The 25,799-nt window shown below is 49.7% G+C and overlaps 2 protein-coding genes across 3 annotated transcripts in view; both read right to left on the reverse strand.

Annotated features, from left to right (window-relative positions):
• On the reverse strand, positions 1-21,023 carry pik3r2 (phosphoinositide-3-kinase, regulatory subunit 2 (beta)). Its single transcript, XM_084447036.1, has 12 exons — positions 20,819-21,023; positions 14,743-15,368; positions 9,329-9,412; positions 9,017-9,158; positions 8,553-8,651; positions 7,876-8,056; positions 7,400-7,519; positions 6,371-6,513; positions 5,970-6,146; positions 5,390-5,461; positions 4,426-4,599; positions 1-4,242 (listed from the first exon to the last, which is right to left on the reverse strand). Exons 2-12 carry the CDS (start codon positions 14,825-14,827, stop codon positions 3,990-3,992), a joined length of 1,530 nt encoding a protein of 509 aa, XP_084303162.1. The 5' UTR covers positions 14,828-15,368; positions 20,819-21,023; the 3' UTR covers positions 1-3,989.
• Positions 21,024-23,705: 2,682 nt separating this feature from the next.
• The window catches only part of mast3a (microtubule associated serine/threonine kinase 3a), a 25,928-nt gene continuing 23,834 nt past the window's right edge, over positions 23,706-25,799 (reverse strand). For both annotated transcript variants that reach the window (XM_084447034.1, XM_084447033.1), the window contains 3 exons: positions 25,298-25,434; positions 24,852-25,096; positions 23,706-24,714 (listed from right to left, as the gene is read on the reverse strand). In XM_084447034.1, the coding sequence (XP_084303160.1) occupies positions 23,873-24,714; positions 24,852-25,096; positions 25,298-25,434 (1,224 nt within the window). In that variant the 3' untranslated portion in view covers positions 23,706-23,872. The remainder of the gene's footprint in view (positions 24,715-24,851; positions 25,097-25,297; positions 25,435-25,799) is intronic.

Below are 25,799 nucleotides of genomic sequence, written 5' to 3' on the forward strand. Positions count from 1 at the left end.
AATTGCATCAACCTAAAGATAAAACTGTAGAGATAAACTGTCCCAGTACCTTGTTGGAGACAACTCTGAAGCAAGCTGTACACAGAAGACAGAAAGAACTGCTGCACCTGAATTAAGACAGACCGGGAAACAAAGGGTAGAGATATGATCCTCTCGGGTGTGGGGGGGATTTTGCCACTACCGCCAGACCAGTGGTCCTCTGAGCTCTGTGGCACTTTGGTGTAGCAGTGACAGCCTGTCCCCTACACCCCCCCCCCCCCCTCCCACGGCCTGAAGTTGGTTCCATCCCAAACACTGTATCCTAGACAGACTAGACCAGGATCTGGCGGATCGCCTGACTGGGCGAGCAGATGGCCACGAGGGTTAGCTTCACGTACCTTAGGGACACGTACCTTTAAAAACCCAATATCAATCACTTATGAGAAGACGTGACCTAACATCCGAACCAGGTAGACTTGAATTTAGGAAGTCTGCTTTGGACGAGGAAATAAGTGGCTGATATTTCCTGTCTCTGAGTCGAGCAGGTTAAATGTGATCATCACTTATATAGTGCAAAATCTAAACACTCCTCACATAACACCACTCATACCACTGACTCACTCTAAAATGTATAGATTGTTTCCACCATGTAGAATGTATCTATCTGACCTCCTCCACACCAGATACATAGAGAACCCTGATGATCCAGAGGGAGGGGCATATCTAATATTAGGGATGTGTGTGTGTCTGTACGGTATGTATGATGTGTATTGTGTGCATGTACAGTATGTGTGATGTGTTTGTGGGCCCTACTGCTCAGACAGGGCTCAGTCGGGGGTGACCTGGTCAGAGGTCAGAGGTGAGAGGGGTGGAGGGAGAGGGATGAGTGTTGGACCAGTAGAGTCCATGTAGAGTCCATGTTCTGTTCTAGTCATGCTGAAGCAGCACTGATGGGTAAAACAGCTCACCAATAAAATCAGAACAGTCAAAGTACAAGCAGTCATAACATCTTCAAGTTTAAAAAGACAAATAGGAAAGAAACATAAATCAGACCAATCTATCTGACAGACTGATTCTCAAACGCAGACTTGCTATTTGGTTAATTAGATATCGTAAACATTTGTAAATTTTCTGTACGCAGGAAAATATTCACGCTAGCTTATTTCTTTTATAGATTCTGTATGGTTATCATCAACAAAGATAAACAAAAAAAAACAAAAAAAAAACAATCAGCTTAGAAAAAAAAGCTAGATCAAAAAACAAATAAACAAACAAACAAAAACACGTACAACCCTCCAAGCACCGTAGATGATGTCATCACTGTCTCCTGTACCTGGTCTAATCTAAGCCTGGGGGAGGGGGCTGATCTAAACCTGGGAGGTCAAGGATTCAAGAATGTTTATTTGTCATACAGGCTTTACTGTATGTACAATATACAAGCAGGTACCGTGAACTATGACCTGCTGGTGAACACCTCAGGGTCTGTCTGATCCGTGCCTCACTCAGGTGCTCAGGGCTCAGCACTGGGCTGGGTTACAGGGTTCAGAGGTTTCTGAGTGTTTAGCGTTTATAGTGTTGTGACACCTGATGAGCCAGGACACTCGCCTGGCTGTCAGCTGAGACCGCAGTATAAAAGAGGAACATCGACCATCACTTCACTCCCTTTCACAATAAAAGTCCTGTTGCTCCTCAACAAACCAACACGATCACGGCCTACTGTGCTTCACTGAGGCTGGCTAGGGATCAATCAATCAATCAATCAATCAATCAACCAACCAATAAACCAATCAATCAATAAACCAACCAATCAATCAATCAGTCTATCTGAGACTTGGACAAACTCAAACAGGTGGAACAACAGGTGAAAGTGCATCATAACATGTTGGTCCAACAGACAGTGAAAGAATGGGTCAGTGGATGGTGAGAAATACTGCATGCATTCACTGGAGAGCCAAATCAGAGGAGAGCCAGCCTGGACTACACCAGGAACCAGACCGGGCTGCACCTTGGTATTCACATTTCTACCTGGTCTATAATGTTTCCACCACCTCCAGACGACACTGCTTTGCTACCTGGAGGAGCATGGAGCTACAGCCCCGGTCATGGAGGAACACCTGCTGGAAATCATCTAACAAAACAGAGACACAACTAAAGCACACTTGGATACTCTCACATCATGCCTCACACACACTGCACACGCTCCTTCTCTCACAAATAAACACGCACGCATGCACACACAAAGGTGACAACTGAAACCACGCGCATATGCGGCGCTCTCTCTCTCTCTTTAAAGGCACTTTTAAACGTTCTGATTCAGGCTCTTTATAGCCATCTCAGAAAACCTCACTGTCGTCTACTTTAATTCTTGGCTTGAATTTTTCGGCCCAAGAACCGTGCAAAGCACAATACAGTACCACTTGATTGATCATTACAATATCATATAAACTATGTTTTTTTAAATGTACATTTAAAATGCAACCCTCCATGAAACATTTTTTCATTAGCTGTCCAGACCACCAATCCAGAACTACCGTAGACTTTATCAAGGAGCAACACATCATACCCAAATAAATGGCGAAATATATTTTCTATGGGGGCGGGGCGGGAGGGAGGGGGGAGGGCTGAGGGAGAGGAGGGAGGGGGAGAGGAGAGGAGAGGGAGAAAAGAGTCCCTCCCTGAAACCCAACATGACATGTATGCAAATAAAAGCAGCATTTTAAGTGCCTAGCACTGGTACTGTACCTAGTAGAAACTACCCAACAGAAGGAGTCCATGCATACTGTACAAGTAAAAGTTCACTGGATCACCAGTAGCAGTCATGCTGATTATAGAAAGGATATCTGCCGGCTTCTCTATCTGCTACATGAATAAACCGCCCTTGGTAGCGTTGTCCTCTACCCGGTGCCATACTGCTGGATAAGAAGCTGAACTGAAGCGACTAAAAACACAGATACACCAGAGAGGAAGCAGTACATGAAAAACATCCAACACTACCTCTTTCTTAAAGACACAAAACAAACACGCACTCGCTCGCACGCACGCACCCGATACACTACACCACAACATAACAACCAGCGAGTAACACTGAGTGAGTTCCGGCGGGTATCAATGGAAACAGCGATCGGTTGATAACAGCGTTCTCCTGCTGGGAGACACGCTGGTGTCAGCCAATCACTGGGCAGGGCGAGGGGCTGTAGCTAGCGGACTCTGACTGACATCAACAACCTTTAATACCGGGAGACTGTATCAGTCAGTTAGCCTAAAGACCAAACTGTCCGTCTCTACTGGGCAGGACATCAACAGGAGGAATCCTAGACCGTTCAGGACCTGATCTGTGTCTGATATATTGTATTGTACAATATGCCAGATATAGTATATCCCACCATCTGGTACAGGACTCATGTCTTTACAACCAACCAGAGGAGGCGCTGGACAGATGGGCCATCAACAACAGGTGAAAATAACCATCTGTTTAAAGAAAAATATATATATTTCTGAAAATGTAGCTCTCTGTGACAACCCCCCTCCCTCCTCCCAGCTACCCAAAGCTGAGGCCAGCCCAGGCTAGCACCATGGGATTGGTCAGCCCAGGCTAGCACTACGGCATTGCAGCAAGCTTTTTAGAGTCATAGAATTTAACATTTGTTTTAAAACAACATTCAAGTTAAAACAAAATTTGTTTTAAAACAAAGCCCCCCCTCCCCCCCCCCCCTCAACATTTCCAAGCCCCTTAAACCTCAAGCGCCATGCAACTAAAAGCTCCTCTGACCTTCCCCACCCTATCTCTGCCCCTCCTTCCTCAATGTTGATTGGCTGAGCTGGGGGAGGGGGGTTTAGGTGCTGTATGTGGTGGTAAGTTCTGTCCAATCCAGTTCATTGTGCTGAGGGTCATGGTGGATGGATGGGGCTGGGGGGGGGCGTACTGTTCAGTCCAGTACACCTGTGTGCTTCATGTTGCCATGCTGGTAGCAGAGCGCCCTCTGCTGGGGGGGTCTGTGCTGCTGCACTGCTCATTTGGATTGCTGGGTCTGGGCCTGGGCCTGGGGGGTCTGGCTCTGGCTCTGTCCTTCCCCCTGGTTCTGGGCGTGTGCTAGGACCGGGTGTGCCAGGGTGACGTTGAGCTGAGAGTTGTGCTGGAGCAAGGAGGCATGCTGGTAGTGCAGCACCAGCTCCCTGACGGAGCCGTAGCGGTTGTAGGGCTCGGCGAAGCCGTAACCTGTCGCCGTCTTGTAGATCACACAGTGCTTGGTCTCCCCGTCCACCCTGCATACATGGGAGTTAGAGTTAGCTGGGTGGTCTGCTAGTTAGTTAAGAGTTTTTAATCGTCCTGTATTTGTCTATGACTGCCGCAAAACCATTTGCCCTTCGGGGTCAAAGTTGTAGTTGAAGAAGAATTGATAAAACTAAGTGTTGGCTATTTTTTTTAAGTGGAAGAGAAGCACTCACACTACGGAGCAGGCGAAGGAGCCCTTCTGTGATTGGCTGTCTCTGATCAGGAAGGTGCCGTCACTCCTCCCCGTCAGCATTTCCTCCGCCTGGGAGCGCTTGATATCTCCAACGTACCAGCTGCCTTCGTCATAGTGGAGCGAGCCCTCGTCATCCTCCGCCAGCGAAGAGGAGCTAGGCACACAGCAGGAGAGACAGGAGGTTACATAGAGTGGTGAGGTCTGATGTCACTTTGTGCAAGGTTAGCGTTATTGCGATAGGGCTTGAGTCCCAAATCCCTGTGGGAAAAATTAGGGATTTGCGAATAATGCCTGTGCATAACAGACTCCCAGACAGTGTTAATTTTGACAGCAAATTTTGATTTGTTTTAGTCATAGTCTCACGACTAAAATACTATTTAGTTCTAGTCATATTTTACTAATCTGAGTTGTTTTAGTTTAAGTATAAATTTAGTTGACTAAATAGCATTAAGAATTTCCATCTCTTTTACCATCTCTCTAGAATTACCAAACTCATATATGGATATCCTGGATGAAACGTCTATTAAATTGATGGACAAAGCTACTGAATTACATTTCTGTGTGCTCTCCATGCCTGTGTTCGAGTTTTTTCAGCGTGAGACACGACTTTCACGGAAATCTCAGCATTCTGATTGGATCTGTTCCCAAATCATCCCTCCCTTACATTTTCGTCAAGAATTGATTGATTCAGATAGTCTGCTAAACTAGCTCCTGATTCTGATGTGCTAAGCTAGCTCCTGATTCTGATGTGCTAAGCTAGCTCCTGATTCATATAGTCTGCTAAGCCAACTCCTGATTCTGATGTGCTAAGCTAGCTCCTGATTCAGATGTGCTAAGCTAGCTCCTGATTCAGATGTGCTAAGCTAGCTCCTGATTCAGATAGTCTGCTAAGCCAACTCCTTATTTAGATGTGCTAAGCCAACTCCTGAGGTTCAGCCGTTCACCTGTCAGGCTCGTTCTTGATGCCCAGCCACTCGTTGATCTTCTTCTGTCGCGTCCCCTTCTGGGTCAGCCACCTGAAAACACAACATCACAACACTTAATCTTTCTATTTTTACATACGGAATCAGAATACTCACATCCTGCTTTCACAGCATTCTCATATCCCTATAGAACTTCCATATTCCTGGTGTTATGCAAGAGTGTGTCTGAGCTTACAGACATTGAATGATACTGGCTCCTAGTCTGGCACCTAGTCTATGTCTATATTGAGTGTTGTGTGTAGCCTAAATGAGTGTTGTATGAGTGTGTGTACTGTATGTATGACTGCATGTGTGTGAATGAGTAGGTGTATGTTTAACAGGTGTCACTGCATCGCTCGTCATCATTATTGCTTCCACCCTGGGTGGGTTCGATCTCGGGTCCTCCGACTTGCGCACACAAACACAAAAGCTAGCGATACGAACGGTGCTGGACAGCTGAGGGTGAGTTTAACCAATTCAACATGGTTACGTGTGTGTATGAGTGTGTGTGTGTATGTACTGTACGATTGCATGCGTGTGTGTGTGTAGGACAGGTCCATACAGCAGGTACTGCTCCCTGGTCTTGCGCAGCTGCAGTAGGTCTGGTTTCAGGCTGTTCATCCTGCGGTCCATGTCGCGGTGCTGACCCGCCTGCTCTTGAAGGTCCTGCTCCAGCTTCCTCTTGCTGTCGTAGATCTCCGTCACGCGCCACTTCAGACGGTCCGAGTTCGTCTGGATCCTGGAGGAGGGGCGCAGACTCACACAGTCAGTTACAAACGACAACAAGTCCTTACGGTAGTTTCCTACAAGAAGAACGTGCTAAAAACAACAGGTGAATCCACTATTCCTTTATGAATTTGTTCTATAGGTCTGACAGACAGACAGACAGACAGACAGGCAGACAGGCAGACAGACAGACAGACAGACAGACAGACAGACAGACAGACAGGCAGGCCATCTTACTTGTGGAGCTCGGTGTGGTTTCCCTCTCGCCTGAATCTCTCCATGGACTCCCGGCTGTAGCGCTCTTGAGTCTGGCACTGCTCCTCGAAGATCTTGATGGTCTCGTTGAACGCCTCGATGGCCGTCCGCTTCATCTGCAGCTCCTGGGCCAATCAGAGCACAGTGTCAGAGAGGACATGCCCCTGCCTCTTCTTTTGACCTGAGAGGAACCAGTGTTTTCCTCCTAAAAAGAGGTGTGTGTGTGTATTCCCATCTTAGAGGTGTGTGATGCGTATTCACAGCTTAGAGATGTGTATACACCGTTTCATGGAATGTTCATATTCAAAACAAAAACACCACATTGGACCATCTCAACATCTATAATGTTTGTTTTCGCTCCAAACGTTTGCAAACATAAGCAAACAGTCTGAAAGGTAGGCTAGTTGGGTGAGCCAGACAGGGAAATGTGAATTGTAGCCTATGATTGAATGAATGAATACCGGAGCTTGAGATGCTTGATTAAGTTAGTTGTGTTGTAACAGTTTAACGGTGTAAAGTTTTAGCACCACCCCTCGGAACATTGACTTTGAAAATATTGCAAGCAGCTGTTGAACTAGTCGGTGTAGTTAGCATGAAAAATCTCTGAATGAGTGATCCTTTGGCTCGCACCATGTTTGCTCCATGCATAGCTTGTTGTGTTTACTGCGCGGGGTGACTGATGATATCAGATCGGTGAATCCCTAGCGTAGAGGTGTATGTGTGTGTATTCGTAGCGTAGAGGTGTGTGTGTAGCGTAGAGATGTGTGCGTGCGTGTGTGTGTGTAGCGTAGAGGTGTGTGTACGTGTGTGTGTGTGTAGCGTAGAGGTTTGTGTATGTGTGTAGCGTAGAGGTGCGTGCGTGTGTGTGTGTAGCGTAGAGGTGTGCGTGCGTGCGGGCGTGTATGTAGCGTAGAGGTGTGTGTGTGTGCGTGTAGCGTAGAGGTGTATGTGTGCATACGTGTGTGTGTATCCCACGCTTAGAGGTGTGTATGTGTGTGTGTGTATTCCTACCTGAGAGGTGCGTGTGTATTCCTCGTAGAGAGAGTCGTACTCGCGGCTCTTGTCCTGGTACTGGTCATGGTAAACCTTCAGCTGCTCCCCGACTGCCTCCACACTGTCCTCCTTCACCAGCTGCCAGAACACACACACACACACACATTACAGCCTGCTAGAAGATGACCTGGGAGGGGCATAACGGCTTCTGACTTCTCGTTGCACTGGATGGGACAGAATATTGCTACTGGTCGAAGACGTTGATGGGATGTTGATGGGACGGCCCTGGGACAGTTGGAATAGAACTAAAAGGCCTTAGTGCTGCTGTGTCAGAAATATCACGCACCTTCTATATCATATCGGGAGGTGTTGCCCCCCCCCCCCCCCCCAACCCCCCCTCCCCCGGAGGTGTAGCTCCACCCCCCCTCCAGGCTGGTCACTCCCCCAGCATGCCAGCCCAGCACGGACAGCCTGCCTTGCCGTGGCTGCAGTACCTGCTGCAGCCTGGAGATGGGGTAGAGGAGCCGGGTGTCCAGGTTGGGGTTGTACTGCGCCAGTGACTCGTGGCGGTAGTGGTTGATCAGCTCCACCACCGAGACGAAGGTCAGAGGCTCAGAGAAGCCGTAGCAGCCGGCGCGGTGGTAGATCTTGATCAGCTTATTGTTGCCTCCCTTCCTGCAAGAGCGAGACATTCCTTTATAGAAACAATCTCAGTCCGTCAAACCGGGCTACTGATTGGTGCATTAGAATCAGCACACAGAAATACTCAGGGTTCTACAGGGGGGGGGGGGGGGGGTGTTGTCTACCTCTGAGGGTCCGGGTGTCTGTAGGTGTGTCTGTAGTCTACCTGAGGGTCCGGGTGTCTGTAGGTGTGTCTGTAGTCCAACTGAGGGTCAGGGTGTCTATAGGTGTGTCTGTAGGTGTGTCTGTAGTCTACCTGAGGGTCCGGGTGTCTGTAGGTGTGTCTGTAGTCTACCTGAGGGTCCGGGTGTCTGTAGGTGTGTCTGTAGTCTACCTGAGGGTCCGGGTGTCTGTAGGTGTGTCTGTAGTCTACCTGAGGGTCCGGGTGTCTGTAGGTGTGTCTGTAGTCTACCTGAGGGTCCGGGTGTCTGTAGGTGTGTCTGTAGTCTACCTGAGGGTCCAGGTGTCTGTAGGTGTGTCTGTAGTCTACCTGAGGGTCAGGGTGAACTCTCCTTCTACGCGGCTGGAGGCGTCCCGGACCAGGAAGGTGCCGTCAGGTGTGTCCCTCAGCTTCTCATTCACTTCCTCTCTGGAACACACAGCAGGGGGCAGGGGGCAGGGGTCAGACACGGTGACTCACCAGGGAGAATGACAGGGTGAGGAGGAATGACAGGGTGAGGAGGAATGACAGGATGAGAAGGGAGAATGACACGGTGAGGGGGGAGAATGACTGGGTGAGGAGGAATGACAGGGTGAGGAGGGAGAATGACAGGGTGAGGAGGAATGACAGGGTGAGGAGGGAGAATGACAGGGTGAGGAGGGGGGAATGACAGGGTGAGCAGGGAGAATGGCAGGGTGAGGAGGGAGAATGGCAGGGTGAGGAGGGGGGAATGACAGGGTGAGGAGGGAGAATGACAGGGTGAGGGCTCTCAGGGTTGTAGGAGCTGATCTTACCTGGAGATCTCTCCCCAGTACCACTCCTCTCCCAGCGGGCAGTCCATCATGGCCAGGCTCGAGGCTGGGGTCAAAGTTGAATCTGGGGTTGATGTTGCGTCTGGGCAGGAGGCCGAGGTCTTCTCTGGCTTGGCAGGTGGCGCTGCAGAGACACGGAGCGGACAGCAGGCCCATGAGTGCAGCTCACCTCTTCTAGAAGCTTCCGACAGCAGAACAAACTCACAGGACAACTCAACGGGCGCCAGGGTGGGCCGTGACCGGATCACTCTGAGGGGGACGGGTGTGTGTGCGTGTGTGTGTGCGTGTGTGTACCTGAAGGAGACAGGTTGTGGTCCACCTCTCTCTCGGTCAGGGCAGGGTCGGGAAGAGTCAGGTCTGCAGCAGGGGGGGCAGGGTCTGGAGGAGAGAACAGCCAGGTCATGTCTACAGCAGGGGGGGGGGGGCAGGATTTGGAGGAGTAGCAGCTGAAACAACAACCCAGAACAGAGTTCCATCTCTGACCCTGGCCTAGGCCTCAGGAGCCCTGACACAAAGATACCTCTTTTCCGCCTAGTTTGAAGTTCCGTGCTGGTTCTGGTTCTGGGCCGAAGGCGAACCTTTTTACAAACCAACTCACAACCAGAACCGGCACTGAATCCACTTGAAATTAAAGGGTGGAAACGAGGTACTGTAACAGACACCAGACCAGACCCAGAGACAAGCCCAGACCTAGAAACCAGACCCAGACCCAGAAACCAGACCCAGAGACCAGCCCGGACCTAGAAACCAGACCCAGACCCAGAAACCAGACCCAGAGACCAGCCCAGACCTAGAAACCAGACCCAGACACCAGCCCAGACCTAGAAACCAGACCCAGACCCAGAGACCAGCCCAGACCTAGAAACCAGACCCAGACACCAGCCCAGACCTAGAAACCAGACCCAGACCTAGAAACAAGACCCAGACCTAGAAACCAGCCCCAGACCCAGAGACCAGCCAGGACCCAGCTCTGACTAGAGAAGGCACTGACACCAGCCCAGACGCAGCTCTGCTGCTTCATCCAACCCCCTCTCTCCTCTACTCTCCCCGCACAGAAAACCACACAACTATTCAAAGACAGAAAGAGAGAGGTGAGAGACTGCGCACAAGAGAGAGAAGAAAAAAAAAAAAGATATCCCACCCCTCCCCCCCTTTTTTTTTTCTTCTTCTCTTTTTCCAGCCCTCCAGTCATCGGCTCTCTGTATTCTGCCTTGGTCCCTTGCGTGAGTGGAGCAGAATAAAGGATTTAATCAGAAACCCTGAACAAGCAAAAGCTCCCTGGCAGAAGGCCAAGACCGAGCCTCTTGTTCAGCTGGCCCTGGGGCCGGGGCTGAGGCTGGGGCAGAGGCTGGGGCTGGGGTTGAGGCTGAGGCCGGGGCTGGGTGAAAGGGACAGGGTTGGGCTGGGGGGGGGGGAGAGGGCCGGGGTCGGTGTCTGGGTCCTGGGCTTGGCAGCCTCCAGCTCCTGGCAGTGCTCAGCTTAACCGCCACTGATTATTAATTTGGGGGAGTTCAGAAGAAAAACACAGAATCATCACATTCCTCTCTCTCTCTCTCTCTCTCTCTCTCTCTCTCTCTCTCTCTCTCTAGAAAAGGGTTATATTGTGAAATGTACATGTGATACCATAAAACAGCTTTATTGGTGTGGTGTCTACTGTCTAGTCTGTCTCTAGTCTGCCTGCCTCTAGTCTGTCTGCCTGCCTCTATTCTGTCTCTAGTCTGTCCCTGCGTCTACGCTGCCTCAGACTCTATTCGCTTTCTACTGGATGTGCCTCTACTCCGTCTCTGTCTGCGTTCTGTCTCTAGTCTGGATCTGTAGCAGCCGCAGCTGGCTGGAGGAGGCCCAGCTCTGTGATTGGATAAGACTTGAGTTATGTGACTGGATAAGGCCTCGCTAGAGAATGTGAAGCAAGACATTTGCTCTGTATCTCCTCCATCAAGGATACTTATGTAAGACGCGGACGGTTTTTCCTCATTTCGCCTCCCTCTCGAGAGCTCTCTGTCCTCGCCTTCTCCGTCCCGTCCGTGAGAACGGGCTTTAGTGGGGAAATAAGAGAAATGCACGTTCATTCCTGGGACGGCGTCTGAACGAAATGCCTCCAGCCCGGCTCGGTCTACTCTACTCTTCTCTGCCGGCCCGCTTCTTAGAAAGGCTGTTCCTGGTAGCGGGGAGGAGAGAGGAGGGGAGGAGGGGGGAGGGCGCTCTCTTTTCTGAGAACTGGGCTGGAGAGGACAGTTTATAGCTGCCTGGAGACGGCATCAGAGCTCTGCATGAACTGGGGGGAGGGAGGGGGAGGGCGGGGGGGGGGAGCTTGCAAAAATGCCATGGTTGACTTCTGTAGGGCAGTAAAAGTGAGGCCAGGGAGAGGAGAGGGGGAGAGGGAGAGAAGAGAGAGAGAAAGAGAGAGAAAGAGAGAGATAGAATGAGAGATAGAGATAGGGGGGGAGTAAAAGAGAAAGAGAGAGAGAAAGAGAGAGAAAGAGAGAGAGAAAGAGAGAGAGAAAGAGAGATAGAAAGAGAGTGGGGGGGAGTAAAAGAGAAAGAGAGAGGGAGAAAAAGAGAGAGAAAGAGAGAGAGGGAGAGAGAGTCGGGAGAGAAAGGAGCCTGACCTCTTCTCTGTTCAGTCACCCTATCCTCTTCAGAGAGACCTGAGGCGAGCGGCCGGTCTTCTCTGGAGACTAACCTGCAGACTAGCCTGGACACCGCCAGCTGCTCCTGGCTCCCTACGCTCAAAACTCCTCAGCTCCTCCTCTGCCCAGCCGGGCTCGGTAAAGACCGCTTCACACCAGCCTGCCAGTCTGCTGGCTGCTCCTGACCACGCCTGACCACGAGTGAGTGAGTGAGTGAGTGAGTGAGTGAGTGAGTGAGTGAGTGAGTGAGTGAGTGAGTGAGTGAGTGAGTGAGTGACCGACTGACTGACTGACTGACTGACTGAGGTAGAGAGTGAGTGAGTCCCCCTCCCCCCATAAAAATGTGTGGCCGGCAATTTTATTCCCTCTGCAGTGTGGAGTTGGCTCCTCATTAATACTTTTAATTCCGGGCATGTGCAAGAATTTTGAGAATCAGCGCAACCCATTCTGTTATATTATAAAGTTGCGTCCTCAACAATATAAGTTGACCGCGACCGCGATGCCGTGGCTACCTTCCAACAATCGACAGAAAAATACCTTCCAATAGACAGAAAAATATTACCTCCCAATTTCTATCACATGCTAGAACATCCACCAGTGAGCTAAGCTAATCTTTTCAACGCTGCAGAGTGGACACATACATTTCTCTCTGTCTTCTGCTCCCTCCCCCTTCCTCCTCCTCCTGCTTGAAAACTGCACTGGACGCTGGCGAATTTTGTCTGATGTCAGACTCTGATAACTTCTACAATGCAGGCGGCTCGTAGCTCAGGATGTAGAGCGACGGATTCGATCCCAGCTCCCGGCAGGGTGCCGAAGTGTCCTTGAGCGCGACACCGAACCCCAAACCGCTCACGTGCGGCACAGTGGCGCAGTACTTCGCACTGTCACCTCATAGCGAGAAGGCCCTGGGCCTTTGTGCGGAGTTTGCATGTTCTTCCCGTGTTCGCAAGGGTGTCCTCCCAAGAACCCAATACGAGAAACATGCAGAAGAACAGATGCTCTTCAGTCCGGTCTGTGACCAGGACTTGGGACTGAGCGCTTGGACTTGGTCCCCGGGCGCCACTGACGAGGCTGCCCACTGCTCCTGGCTGCCCCTGGAGGAGGACAGCTTGGATGGGAGAATGCAGAGAACAAATTCCACCGGCGACCCCTGTAGCTGCATGTGTTGTGCGATACGTCATGTGTGTGTGCCGTGTGGTGATTAAAGACCCCTCGAGGTCCTGTAATTACTATTCTAAATTATTATATTATACAGTATCCAGTTGCCCAAAAGTCAGAGTCCGACCTCTCCAGTTCAAGCTCCGACATCAGCCAACTAAATATTCACACCAGGCTGAGCTGGTCTGCCGCCTGGACATGTGTGTGTGTGTGAGAGAGAGAGAGAGAGAGAGAGAGAGAACCGCAGTATGTGTTGGGAAGCTGATGAGCAAAGCAGGGCTAAGCCAGAGCTCAGAGTGTGCTTGATAGTTAAGTGAGGCCTATTTAACCCTCCACTCCCCTCCTCTCCTCCCCAGAGGTACGGCAAAGTTCACAGTTTGGTAATGAAGCCCACGGTAGTGAAGCCTGTTGTTCCCTGTGGAGGATCGGCCCGAGCACAGAACCAGAACCAGAGTGTGCGGCTTCATCCCAACACGCATCCAACAAGCCAACTGATACATAATCTTGGTATCATCTGTTCTGGGCCATTGGGCTGCTGGCCCTGGCCTCCAAACAAGGAAGTCATAAATCAGAGAAGCGAGGGAGTAAGAGAAAGAAGGAGCAAATGAAAGGAGCTGAGGCTAGCAGGAGAAACAGTAAATCTCCTCGCTGGTCTTGGGAGGAGGAGGTGGGAGCAGAGCCAGGGGTAGGGTTAACTGAGCCAGGGATAAGGTTAGGGTTAGCTGAGCCAGGGCTAAGGTTAGGGTTAACTGAGCCAGGGCTAAGGTTAGGGTTAGCTGAGCCAGGGTTAAAGGGGAAAATCATGTTTAGCCCTGTTTTAAGGTTACTTATGATCAAATACAATGGTTCAGATCAAAAAGTTGACAAAACTAGCACTTTTGAGAAAGTCTGATAATTGCTCTACCACCGTTTTGGTCATACAATGGATGTGGGTGGGCACCGTGAAAAATCATTCAAAAAACATGTTAAACTCTCGATTTCAAAGACAAGAAACTCACCGAGGTGTTAGTTGGCGTTCTGACATATAATTTGCCATAAAGTAAGATTCTAGTTCATCTGGAAAGGCTTTTTAAAATATTTAGCATAGAACTATTTAGTCGCAGCACACACGTGTGTAAACTTCCGTAAACTAGGTAGCCTGGCAACATAAACAATAACAATAGCTACCGTTAGTAGTTCCGCTTCCTGAATCCCCTCTGCGGATTGATCTACACATCTACAACGGTCGCTTCAATACAAGTCAATGGATTTCATAAAATGATCAATAAAACCCTACAGGATTCATACTTTGCGGCGAATTTGATGTCAGAACACCAACGGACACCAATTACCCCCTCGGTGAGCTTCTTGTCTTTGAAATCGAGTTTAACATGTTTTTAAATGATTTTAAATGCCCATCCACATCCATTGTACGACCAAAACGGTGGTAGAGCAATTATCAGACTTTCTCAAAAGTGCTAGTTTTGTCAACGTTTTGATCTGAACCATTGTATATGATCATACGTAACCTTAAAACAGGGCTAAACATGCATTTTCCCTTTACTACTCCTTTAAGGTTAGGGTTAGCTGAGCCAGAGCGGTTGAGAAAAAAACAGAGCTTATCCTCTGATGAAACAATGTGAGATTCTACTTCCTGTCAGTGTCGCAGCTAATTTATCCTGAACCACACTACAACTCCCAGAAGTCACTCTCTGGACTCCCCTCTCATCAAGCACTTAGCAGGTATAATACCATAGAGAAGTGCACTGGCTATTCCAGACATCTCAAAAGGGCAGCATTATGGTGCTGAAGTGAAACATGGTTCTGGTGTGACTGGTCCAACAGAGAAGACATCAACATATACAGTAAAGCAGGTAGCAAACCAGAAGAGCAAACCATAAGAGCAACTAGTTTTATAATTAACAAATAAGAGTGGCTCACCGTGGACTTGTGTTGATTCAGGCCTGGGGGCGGGGGCGAATGGGAGGGGCCTGAGAGGGCGCGGCTGGCTGGGGGACAGGCTCATGCTGACCGGGCCCAGGTACTGGACGAAGGGGCGGTGACCGGGAGAGGAGGACGAGGACGAGGAGGAGGTGGTGGTGTCGCCTGAAATGCTACAACCTGAAGCCGCAGAGCATTGTGGGGCCTAAAGTAGGCCGAGTCAAGTCTGTGGACTAGGGAGGCGGGGAGGGAGGAGGCGCTGCTGTCCCCTCAGAGCTGGCGTTGGAGAGGCGGCGCCCTCAGAGCCGGCGTTGGCGAGGCGGGGCCCTCAGAGCCGGCCCGTGTTGCCGTCCGGGTGAACCTTCCTCAGCTTGATGCCCCGGTTCAGCCAGACGATGGAGCAGAGAGACGGAGAGAGAGACGGCAACATGCTCCACCTCCACGCACCGGACACGGACCCGATGACGACGGCGGCGGCGACCCCCTGGCCCTGGACGCCGTGCTCTGGACGGGGAGGGCGCGAGGGGCTGCTCGGAGACGAGGACGGAGCAGGAGGGGGGCGTAAGGTCTAGCGGCCGTACCGTACGGGTCTCCCAGTATCCTCTCTGGCTGGACAGCGACGCAACCTGCAGACAAAAAAAATCACAGAGAAATCCACAGGATCAACAACCCGTGATCTACATTTCGAGTCTCGTAAAGACGAGAAACGGCAAAATATTTCAAAAGACGTATCGTCTTATATGTCGCGCCGTGTTGTGCTTCAGTTGAATACGTTATGTAATAATTATCTTCTGAATAAAAAACGAAGCTGTGGCACCAGAGGAAACGCGAAGGGGGTAAAATGGCGAACTGCGGCGCGGACGGGGGACTGCGCGTCTCGGTCGGGACGGGTGGACCGGATGATGCCACTGCGTCACAACCTCCGGTCCAACTCTCTCCCCAGCTGCGCCCCACCTCTGCCCCCCCCCCCCCCCTCCAGCCCCCCCCCAGCCCTGCCTCGCTGGGCTGACGCAAACACTAACTTCCACTGACGCCGAGGTGGTCAGGTCCGTGCTGCTGCTGGAGGCGCTCGGTCCGTACTGCGGCGTCGCCCACCTTCGCGGGGGTCTCTGAGGTGGCGAGGAAGAGGAGCGACGCTGTGAGGAAGATGGCCGACTGGCAACCGTACCGGTCACCGCGTCCTAAACACTTTTTTTTTTTTTTACCATAATCTGAGACGCAGAAAACCGGGTTTAATCCCAACCGCACGGTTCCGTCTCTGGTAGAAACACGCTGGACGCAGCCTATTCTGACCGGAACCAGCGCAGGTCCATTCAGAACAGATGAGAACCGGGCAGCGCAAGTCCATTCAGAACGGGACACGTTCTGATGCCAGAAACCATCTTGCTGCTGTACAGTACATAATATAATACGCCTATAATACAGTTGGAAAATACATCTGCTACATACATGTAACCCTGCCTCCCAGTTTAGTACATACATGCAATATTTCACCCCAGATCATTACATGCATGTGCGTCAGGACAATGGAGGTCATGTGTGTGCATGTAGACTGTACTCATAGTTCACACATCGCCACGGCCAAATCAGTCATTCGAGGACCTAGTGACAAACCGATAATTTCTTACAGCAGGTGAAAAAAGGAGACTTTTCAACATCGTCATACCATCAAGTCAACCCTGATGCAACATGGCCGATCAGATCAAATCCCTCTCATGCAGAACCAAGACCTGGAGGATAGAGTACTCGGAGGATTGCAATCTTTTACCTTCCTCCTCGCAAAACTCCGGCTTCAGCCACAAACTTGGAACCTTAAAATGGCAACTGTGCTTGACGACAGAGCGACAGAGAGAGAGAGACACATCATGTTTTCAGATTAAGTCTGTTTTTACACAGAGTAACAGAATGGTGGTTCCTACCCCCATCTCTAGATAGAAGTGATGACTCAGAGAAAGAGAGAGAGAGAGAGAGAGAGAGAGAGAGAGAGAAAAAGAGAGAGATATGTAATGGGTAGTTCTGGCTTGTAAATCAGGAAAGTGGAGCACTTTTTGGGGACAATTCTGGAACCTGCTAAATCCAGAACTACTGTAGCTAAGGCCTGCTGTCCGGTCGTCTCCCCGGATTCAGAGGAGGCTTGTCAGAGTGGACACTATGAGCTGATGCAGCTAAGCATGTCAACCATGGTGAGAGGCGAGCGTAGCTCTATCTGTGGCGTATCTTCCTAATCCAGGGCCACTCCAGTCTCCGAAAAACAAACATGCTGGAGAAGCAAGCGAGCGAACGACCCCCCCCTTCATGTCTGTATAGGTTTCCTAGTTAGCGTGATGACCAGAGGTGGACGCTCCGGCAACACTCACCCAGGACTGGGCTCGGGGAGGTAGGACGGGCTCACCGCCGCGGCTGTCGGTCCGACGTCCTGCCCGTCCAAGAAGAAAGGTGCCAGGCGAAGACCACGTGGCACTGGCGTACCCAACCACAGAGCCCGCAATCCTCACACCACCATCGCCCTCCCCACTGCCTCCCCTCCGCCTGCTCCCAGCCCCCCCCCCCACCACTCCAGCCTGCCTCCAACCCCCCCCCCCCCCCCCCCCGCCCGGCGAAAAAGTCCAGTCCTTCTACCGCCTGCCATTTTAATGTTTGTTTATACTCAAAAGCTTGCAAACGGAGAGGAGCGTGAGGTTCGTCCTCAAGTCCAATCGGAGTCTCTTCAGGGTCCGAAACGAAAAGTGCTGCAACTAACACGAGTTGAAAGGAGAATCTTCTGTGTTTCACTCCTGCTCAGAGAAAGAGAGAGAGGAAGAAAGAGAGCAGCAGCTGGCAGAGAGATCTACGGGCTTTTCTCCCGGAGTTAGTTCTCTCAGGGAGACAGACTTTGTTGTTCGGTGAGCCCCAGCAGTGGAGGGAGAGAGCGAGCAGGAAATAATTAATGAATCCAGGAGAGAACTCACTGTTGCTAGAGAGAGGGAAAGATCATCCTGGCCTCTGATTGGTCAGTCTGCGGCCATGTGCTGCTCAGTCACCAGCGGAGCTCCGGCAAATCAAGGAAATGTTCTAATATTAGAAAATGTATCTAGGCAGTGATCAAGAGTCTGACCTCAACAAATACACATTTCTCACTTTTAGTTTTCACTTTGCATCCTCAGTGAATGACGTTCATATCTGACAAGGACTGAACTGAAAAGAGAATATAAACCGATGCTTTGAAATAATGGAAAAACAGTGGATTGTGCTATGTATCATGGTTGTGCTATGCATCTGAATGATAAAGTATACATTTAACCAAATAGAAAAGAACATTTTGTTGAAGTATCACAATAAAATACAATATGCGAGCAGACAATTCAATCAAACAAGCAAATTAATGAATCAATAAATCAATAAACCAACCAAACAACTAATTGCATAGTTTTCTGAGGATGACATGGGTCCTGAGAAATGCAATTTTCAGAGGTAATAATTCCATCAATGTCACCCAAACAGCTTCAGTAGTATCTCTTCAACAACGCAGCTCTGTCTGTCTCTAGACTAGCCAGTACTGTCTGTATCTAGACTATCAAGGCCAGTACTGTCTGTCTCTAGACTAGCAAGGTCAGTACGGTCTCTAGACTAGCAAGGCCAGTACTCTGTCTCTAGACTAACAAGGCCAATACTGTCTATCTCTAGACTAGCAAGGTCAGTACTGTCTGTCTCTAGACTAGCAAGACCAGTACTGTCTATCTCTAGACTAGCAAGGTCAGTACTGTCTGTCTCTAGACTAGCAAGACCAGTACTGTCTATCTCTAGACTAGCAAGGTCAGTACTGTCTGTCTCTAGACTATCAAGGCTAGTACTCTTGTATCTAGACTAACAAGGCCAATACTGTCTGTCTCTAGACTAACAAGGCCAATACTGTCTGTCTCTAGACTAACAAGGCCAATACTGTCTGTATCTAGACTAACAAGGCCAATACTGTCTTTCTCTAGACTAACAAGGCCAATACTGTCTGTCTCTAGACTAACAAGGCCAATACTGTCTGTCTCTAGACTAACAAGGCCAATACTGTCTGTCTCTAGACTAACAAGGCCAATACTGTCTGTCTCTAGACTAACAAGGCCAATACTGTCTGTCTCTAGACTAACAAGGCCAATACTGTCTGTATCTAGACTAACAAGGCCAATACTGTCTGTCTCTAGACTAACAAGGCCAATACTGTCTGTCTCTAGACTAACAAGGCCAGTACTGTCTGTCTCTAGACTAACAAGGCCAATACTGTCTGTCTCTAGACTAGCAAGGCCAGTACTATCTGTCTCTAGACTAGCAAGGCCAGTACTGTCTGTCTCTAGACTAACACGCTCTCTTTCACAGTCTCAATGCAGAACACGCTCGGTCCAGTGGGACTGGTGCCTGGATGACTTGACTCTGACCAGCCAAAGACTAGACTAGTCCATACGTAGACTTTTTTTGTAGGCTTTGTGCTCTGCTGTAAGTGATTGCAGGACCGGGCAGTGTAGCCCAGCAGACTACATCTTCCCCAGATCAGAATAGTCTACGCCAGACAAAACCAACAACTTGATTGATATGTTGTAATTTCCAAAAACTAATTAACATTTTAGTATTAACCTGTTCCCTGTCCTAGTCTAGCCCTGTTCTCATCTAGCCCTGTTCTAGGTTAGACCCTTTTCTAAGATAGTCCAGTTCTCCATCGATCCCATCCTAGTCTAGCCCTGACATTTACTAATGGAGTATAGGATAGTAAAGTGTCAATGAATAATTAATTACTGTATGATTCACTATTACAGACTCAAAAACTATACGCACTGTGGTGTAAAAGGTAGTAGAGTAGGTACGAATATGGATCGCTCAGTGTGGAACTTGTAGCTGCTTTGTGAAGAACAGAACAGTGCTAATGCCGAACTACTCATCGTAATGATGCATCACAGCAGTGAATTCCAGTGTCGATGTCGACGGTGTGGTGGAGCTACACAGACTGGTGAGGTGCAAGGAGATTGCTGGCCTGAGGTGTGCATGGGGGATCAGCTTACCATAACCCAGATTTAACATTGTAGGCACAATCCCATATTTCGCTGTTAAGAGACTGTGCTGCAGTCATGGATGAATAGGCTGACCGACAAATATAAATGAGGTACATGTAACCATGTATTAAATATGTATAACAATTAAACAATGAGGGCTCATAAGCTTAGTTTCTTCCCATCAGAGCCTCTTCAATGTAGTGCAGATATCACAAAACTACTACAGTCTTCTCACTAAGTCTAAAGGAATCAGAAATACACATGGATTTCCCCTCTGTGAAACTAACCCAGCTTGTAGGCTGTTCCATCATAAAGAGACAGAAGTTAGAAGATGCTCATTATATCTTTATTACTTTTTAGGACGAGTAACGGCGTGCAGGAATTATTCATCAGAGATGAAGCAGTAGCCTGTTGCTGACATGAGTTGATGATTCTGCAAGTCTGGAACAAGTCCAAAATAAATCTGGCGACGTGCGATAACTTTGGAATGGTGTAGAGGCGATGTTCAGAACAAGCAGCAAGTACGCGGTCATGAAACATTTGTGTTCCAATAATAGTGAATGCTGCCAAATAGCCTACTGTATGTAGTAAGTAGTATGGCAGCTATAACGCATCTTTTCTCCCAACTTTGTTGCAAAGGACGTATAGGCCTATGAAAGAGTCCCAGACCCATATAAATGTGCAACAGTAATGTGCGATCTTTCTCAATGGTGAACTGCATCATTATGCATGAACATGTAGGTTACTGTAATGTGTGCTGGGCGCCATATGGCAACTCTGGAAAATGTTGGTAACAGTATCTAGTTATGTTGATATTTTGCATCACGTTAACTTTGGAGAGGCGCACAACAGCTGAAGAAAACGACATGCTTATGTTGATGGCTCAATATTTTACGTTTTCTCAAACTGTAGAAAACAACTTGATATGGTGTTCTGGCCAACTTTATGAACCCATGCAAGAAAACTTCAGAGCTGCGTGCGTAGTTGAGTTTGCAGCTCATCCACCATGTTCCAGCTCGCTGGCTGGCCCTGCTCGAAATGTGCAATAACTTGGAAAAACTCACCCGCAGATATTCTTCCAAAACTTATCACAGTGAAGCACTTTTCACACTTAAAATTTTCACCGCGTGTTTCCCTATCGTGTATCTGATGTTTCCCTTCATGCATCCGAGTTTTTCCTTCTTCGCCGTTCACTTGTGGTCCACTTTCTTTCTCGCTTTCTTTCTTTTGCCGCACATAACTCTCTGCTCCCTACACAGCCATTTTCCAACGCAGCGCGGCGCAGAAAGGAGAGTGCGTGGGGAGCAATATATACAACACGGAAACAAACGAACTTGATCGGAAAAGCACGAGTCAATGCCGTGCATCTACGGCGAGCCAAGCTTCATGTACGAAGCAGTTTACGAGTTATATAACAAAACAAACTAAAAATAGCCTCGTCTTTTCGGTCGACTAATTGAGCATTTTACCAAACTCGCTTAAATCCAACCCACACCTATCGCACGTGTGCAGTATAGGTGTATGAACTATATAGGACCAGATTCCTAGTCATGCAAAGTTTTTTTTTCAGTCATGCAAAGTTATTGAAATAAAAACAACAGGGATGTACGTCTACAGTTGAGGGGTTTAGCATGCTACTAGTCCCAACAGCTCTGAATGTGTAGAGAAAGAAGCTTGTCCACTTCATATTAGTCTTCTGCCATTGATTTATTTCAAACACACTGTTAGACAATAGAAAAGCCGACACTGTCACGCCGGGTTTGGAGACCGTAAACCAGGTTTATACAGTAGTAGCAGTAGGCTACATGTCATATGGGATGAACAGCTCATCTGGGGGCAAAAAAACAAAACAATTAAACAGGGCAAACCTAGCAATTGATGACACATGGATGGTTTACAAACCGAGTGTGAAACTGCATAAACACCCATCACTAGTATATCCTCTACAAGCTGAGAAGTAAAGTAATTAATCCAGTTGACCCAAGAATTAAAACCCAAACTGCTGTTTAAAGTAAACACCAGGGGGCACTCTCGGGTTGGATCAGTGCATAACAGATTTGGTGTTATTGAGGCATACATAAACAGAGCCTATATACTGTAGAACTCTGTGGTCAAGGCTTCCATTAGCATGCTGTCAGAATCAGGCAACTCTATAGCAAGCCAAATGATGTCACGCATGAGACAGACAACTTTACACAAAGGATGATGCAGAATGCTCAGGATCTCATGATGCAATAGATACACACTGGATATCCTCACAACACCCACACACACACTTATGGATAAAGGGATTAGTTCAAACATGACAGGACACAACCCTTCACCCCACTCAAGCCTATCATAGTCCAGTTGCCCATAGTTAGCAGGTTCCCACGGTGATTTGTTGTGCAGTTCTACATCGAAACATTGTCAATCCCCACGAAGCCCCTTAAAACATTTACCCCTTTGAGTACATCACTCCCTTTTAAAACAGTTAATTATTATACATCAAACAATTCCTTTGAAATAAACCAAGAGTGGAAGCATTAGATTGAGAGCAGGAGGGCTGATGGTGGAACACTACGATGACAGATGAGCGTTCAGAACAGGAAATGGCCGAGAGCTCCTTCCTGCTTCGGGCTGTCAGGTAGAACACTCCTCGGTCCCTCAGAATAAGTTAACAGCAAGGATGAAATATTCACATACATCTATTTGACCCTAAATTGTAAACATTCATTCATATCACGTTTTTTCACGCGTTTTAAAAACAGAGAAGAGCCAGGTCCACATACACTCTACACCTCTAACATGGCGGAGAGAAAGAGGGATCCTTAGGGTGCTATAACAGTATGATAAGTCAGTAAATAACTACACGAATCACAAGAGCAAATCCACACCTCAGCTCGATGAGACAGGACTGCCCGCAGGGACAGGTAGGCAGGTAGGTAGAATGTTCCAGGCAGGTACTGCAGAACCTTACCAGTGATGCTAAAAGCGGTATTTACAGGTGCAGACAGAACTCTAATTAGGTGTATATGATGTCACAACAATGGGAGACTCTCCTGGGAGGGTCCCTGTTTTATGACATCACCAGATAACTGGCAGCGCACAACAGCTTGGACCATGCATGATCACAGTACCTCTTAAAATGGTTCCTAAACTCCACGTGCTGGCACTGGGGCTGGTTAAATAACAGTGATGTTGATGCAAGGCCTTTGGCCTGGTCACCCTGGACACTCTCCTTGATTTCTCTGATTGCTTACCCTGGACACCCTGATTGGTCACCCTGGACTCTCTCTTGATTGGTCACCCTGTAAACTCTACCTAACTGGTCACCCTGTCCACTCTCCCTGATTCTCCTGGACACCAGTCTGACACACAGAGGATCCACATCATTGCAACAGCGTGGCTAGCTAGCTACATTGTTATAGCGTGAAAGACGGCACTGAATTATATGTCTGGGCACACGATCATTCAGTACAAACAGTTAATACCGTACAAACAGTTCATATAGCACATACACTTGAAACTGTGTTTGAAAAGCCCATTTTGATCATACGAAACGGCAGCCGGATCACCAAACATTTCCATCATCATAGAAGAAAAGAAAATCTAAATCATTCATCATGTCTTCCCTCGACTCCTCACACAGAAACCATAGAAGAGTCTGTTCCTGAGCCATAATGTTCCTGTCAGCTGATACGGGTGCTCCTTTACACTTGTGCAATTTCACAATAGAGGTCAAAAAAATATGAATATGGCTGCAGTTTCAGGCCCCCGGAAAACAATGCTAATAAGCTTTAAAAAGTCATAAATATTTTTCTTCACTTAAAAAAAAAACAACAACTTTTTTTTCCTGGTTACAGATAGCCTCACAGTGACCCTTGAACCAAGGAGGTGAGACAAGCACACAGGAAGTCAACTAATTTTGGCACTGGACATATCCTGTTACAGTGTGATAGGTAGGATGCATACCGTGACTCCCAAGAACATGGACATGTTTCATACTGTTCTTCTTCTCTGTCTTATGGTTTTGAGCTTGGTATTATTTTTCTATACAGACATGCACAGTCCAGTGTCCAGAGTCCACAGTCAGCCCAGGGCCGGTCCGTTTGGGCCCCTGGCCCCTTGGCTCGGCCCTAGAAGCCGTCTCTCTCTCTGGGCCGGGGTTTCTGAGTGGCGCCCTGGCCTCCTCGGCCCAGCAGCTCCGGGCTGGACTCCGCCTGGGCCGAGTTGATCCAGGAGGCCTTGTAGTGGGGTTGAACCAGGGGCAGCGTGGGGCTCTGGGGCTGCCTCAGGGGCAGCGTGGGGCTCTGCGGCCGCCTGGCGACCGCCGTACCTTCTTTCTCTTCCTGGTCGTCGAAGCTGACCTCCTGCACGGCCTCCTGCTTCTTGAAGGAGTCCCTCCTCTCGGTCAGAGCCAGCTTCCTCATCACCACCATGTCATTGGGGCGCTGCTCTGGCCCGCCCCTCTGCCCTGCCAGGTACAGCGCCTGGCGCCCGTGCTCCCCCACGCACACGAACCCCGTGGCGCCCTCCTCCGACCCTTCCTCCGGCCCCTCCCCCTCCGACAGGGGCACCTCCATGGTGTGGCGGCGGGTGGCGAAGGCCTTCTTGTCGCCGTGGTAGCCCCCCGACAGCTTCTCGGCCGACTGGACCCTCTTGAGGAGGGGTGAGCGTGGGGGCTCGGCGCCGCGGGGCCGGCCGGCGTGGCGCGCCATGGTGGGAGGGGACAGCGTCTTCCCGTGGAAGCCATGGAGGGTCTTGGGGAGGCCCGGGAGGGCGGAGGGGGAGTACTGGGGGGAAGGGGGCTGGGGGGGCGGGATGCACGCCAGCGGGGAGGGCGGGATGCTGCTGGTGGACTTGCAGCGGCCGGCCTTGGTGTAGCGGCCCAGGACGTGGAGGGAGCTGGGCCGGGCCTGGGGGACCGGGGAGTTGGGCGAGCTGGAGCAGGGGGACGAGCTCTGGGGGGAGTTGGAGTCTGGGGGCGGGGACAAGACGGGGACGAGAGGTGGTTAGAATCTAACACGCCTTTAAGGACTTCCGTTCAGATTATTTCTGCTGTCCTATTCGGTACTTAAGACACAAGAGCCCCCCCCCCCCGGCCGAGGCACTCACCTCCGGAGTGGTCGGGAGCAGGGGAGCGGCAGGGCGTGGACGGCCCGGGGGACAGGCTCTGGGTGGGGGAGCCGGACAGGCTGTCGCTGGAGGACACGGACTGGTGGAAGCCCGAGGAGAAGCTCCTGCTGCCGTGCATGGGAGGAGCAGGGCCGGGGGCGGAGGAGGCAGCGTGAGGAGGAGGAGGAGGAGGAGGAGGAGAAGGGGTGTGCTTGGACAGCTTCTTCCAGATGCTCCGTCTCCTGCTGCAGGACGGAGGAGACGTCAAGACAGGGAAGACGTCAGAGGGCAGGTACAATAACAACAACAACAACAACAACAACGTAGAGCACAACTCAGCTCTGGGCGAGTGAGGTGCCCCAGAGAAGGAGCATGCAAAGGCCAAGTAAAAAGTGCTTTTCAACAAGACGACGACCTCCTCCTCCTCCTCCTCTTCGTCCTCCTACCTGTCCTGTCCATCCTTCCTGCGGCTCTTCTTGCTGCGCCGCGCCATCTTGCCCTTGTAGCTGGCCTTGCGGGCGGGGCCCACCTTGATGGAGGTGTTCTCCAAGGCCGTGGTCTGCAGGGTCACCTTGTTGCCGCTCTGCACATCGTCAACAACAACAACATCGAACGGTTAGCGTATCGCTCTCAATGTCAACAACGGTAGTTAGCTTACCCGCTCTGAATGTCAACAACAGTAGTTAGCCTACCCGCTCTGAATGTCAACAACAGTAGTTAGCTTAGCGCTCTGCCCGGCGACAATAACAATTTAGCTTATTTTTACCATTGGTGTCAACCATTGCCGTTACCATTGTTGTCAACAACAACAGTCATCCGTGATCAGAAGGCCACTGATGGGTCATAATGTACAATAATGGCAACAAACAGCATGGCTAACACAGGTTTCCCTGGTTAGGGGAGGGAGCTAGTTCTCTCTTCCCCCTCTCTCTCTCTCTCTCTCTTTCA

This window comes from Borostomias antarcticus (genome assembly GCF_949987555.1).
Source record: "Borostomias antarcticus genome assembly, chromosome: 12".
NCBI classification, from domain to species: domain Eukaryota; kingdom Metazoa; phylum Chordata; class Actinopteri; order Stomiiformes; family Stomiidae; genus Borostomias; species Borostomias antarcticus.

Excerpts from the sequence above, each read along its gene's own strand:
- pik3r2 (XM_084447036.1), bottom strand. The coding sequence starts at position 14,827 with ATGAGCCTGTCCCCCAGCCAGCCGCGCCCTCTCAGGCCCCTCCCATTC. Across the intron at positions 4,600-5,389 it reads ATCAAGAACGAGCCTGACAG|CTCCTCTTCGCTGGCGGAGG; the intron begins GTGAACGGCTGA and ends CTGTGTGCCTAG. Across the intron at positions 4,243-4,425 it reads TCCTTCGCCTGCTCCGTAGT|GGTGGACGGGGAGACCAAGC; the intron begins GTGAGTGCTTCT and ends CCATGTATGCAG.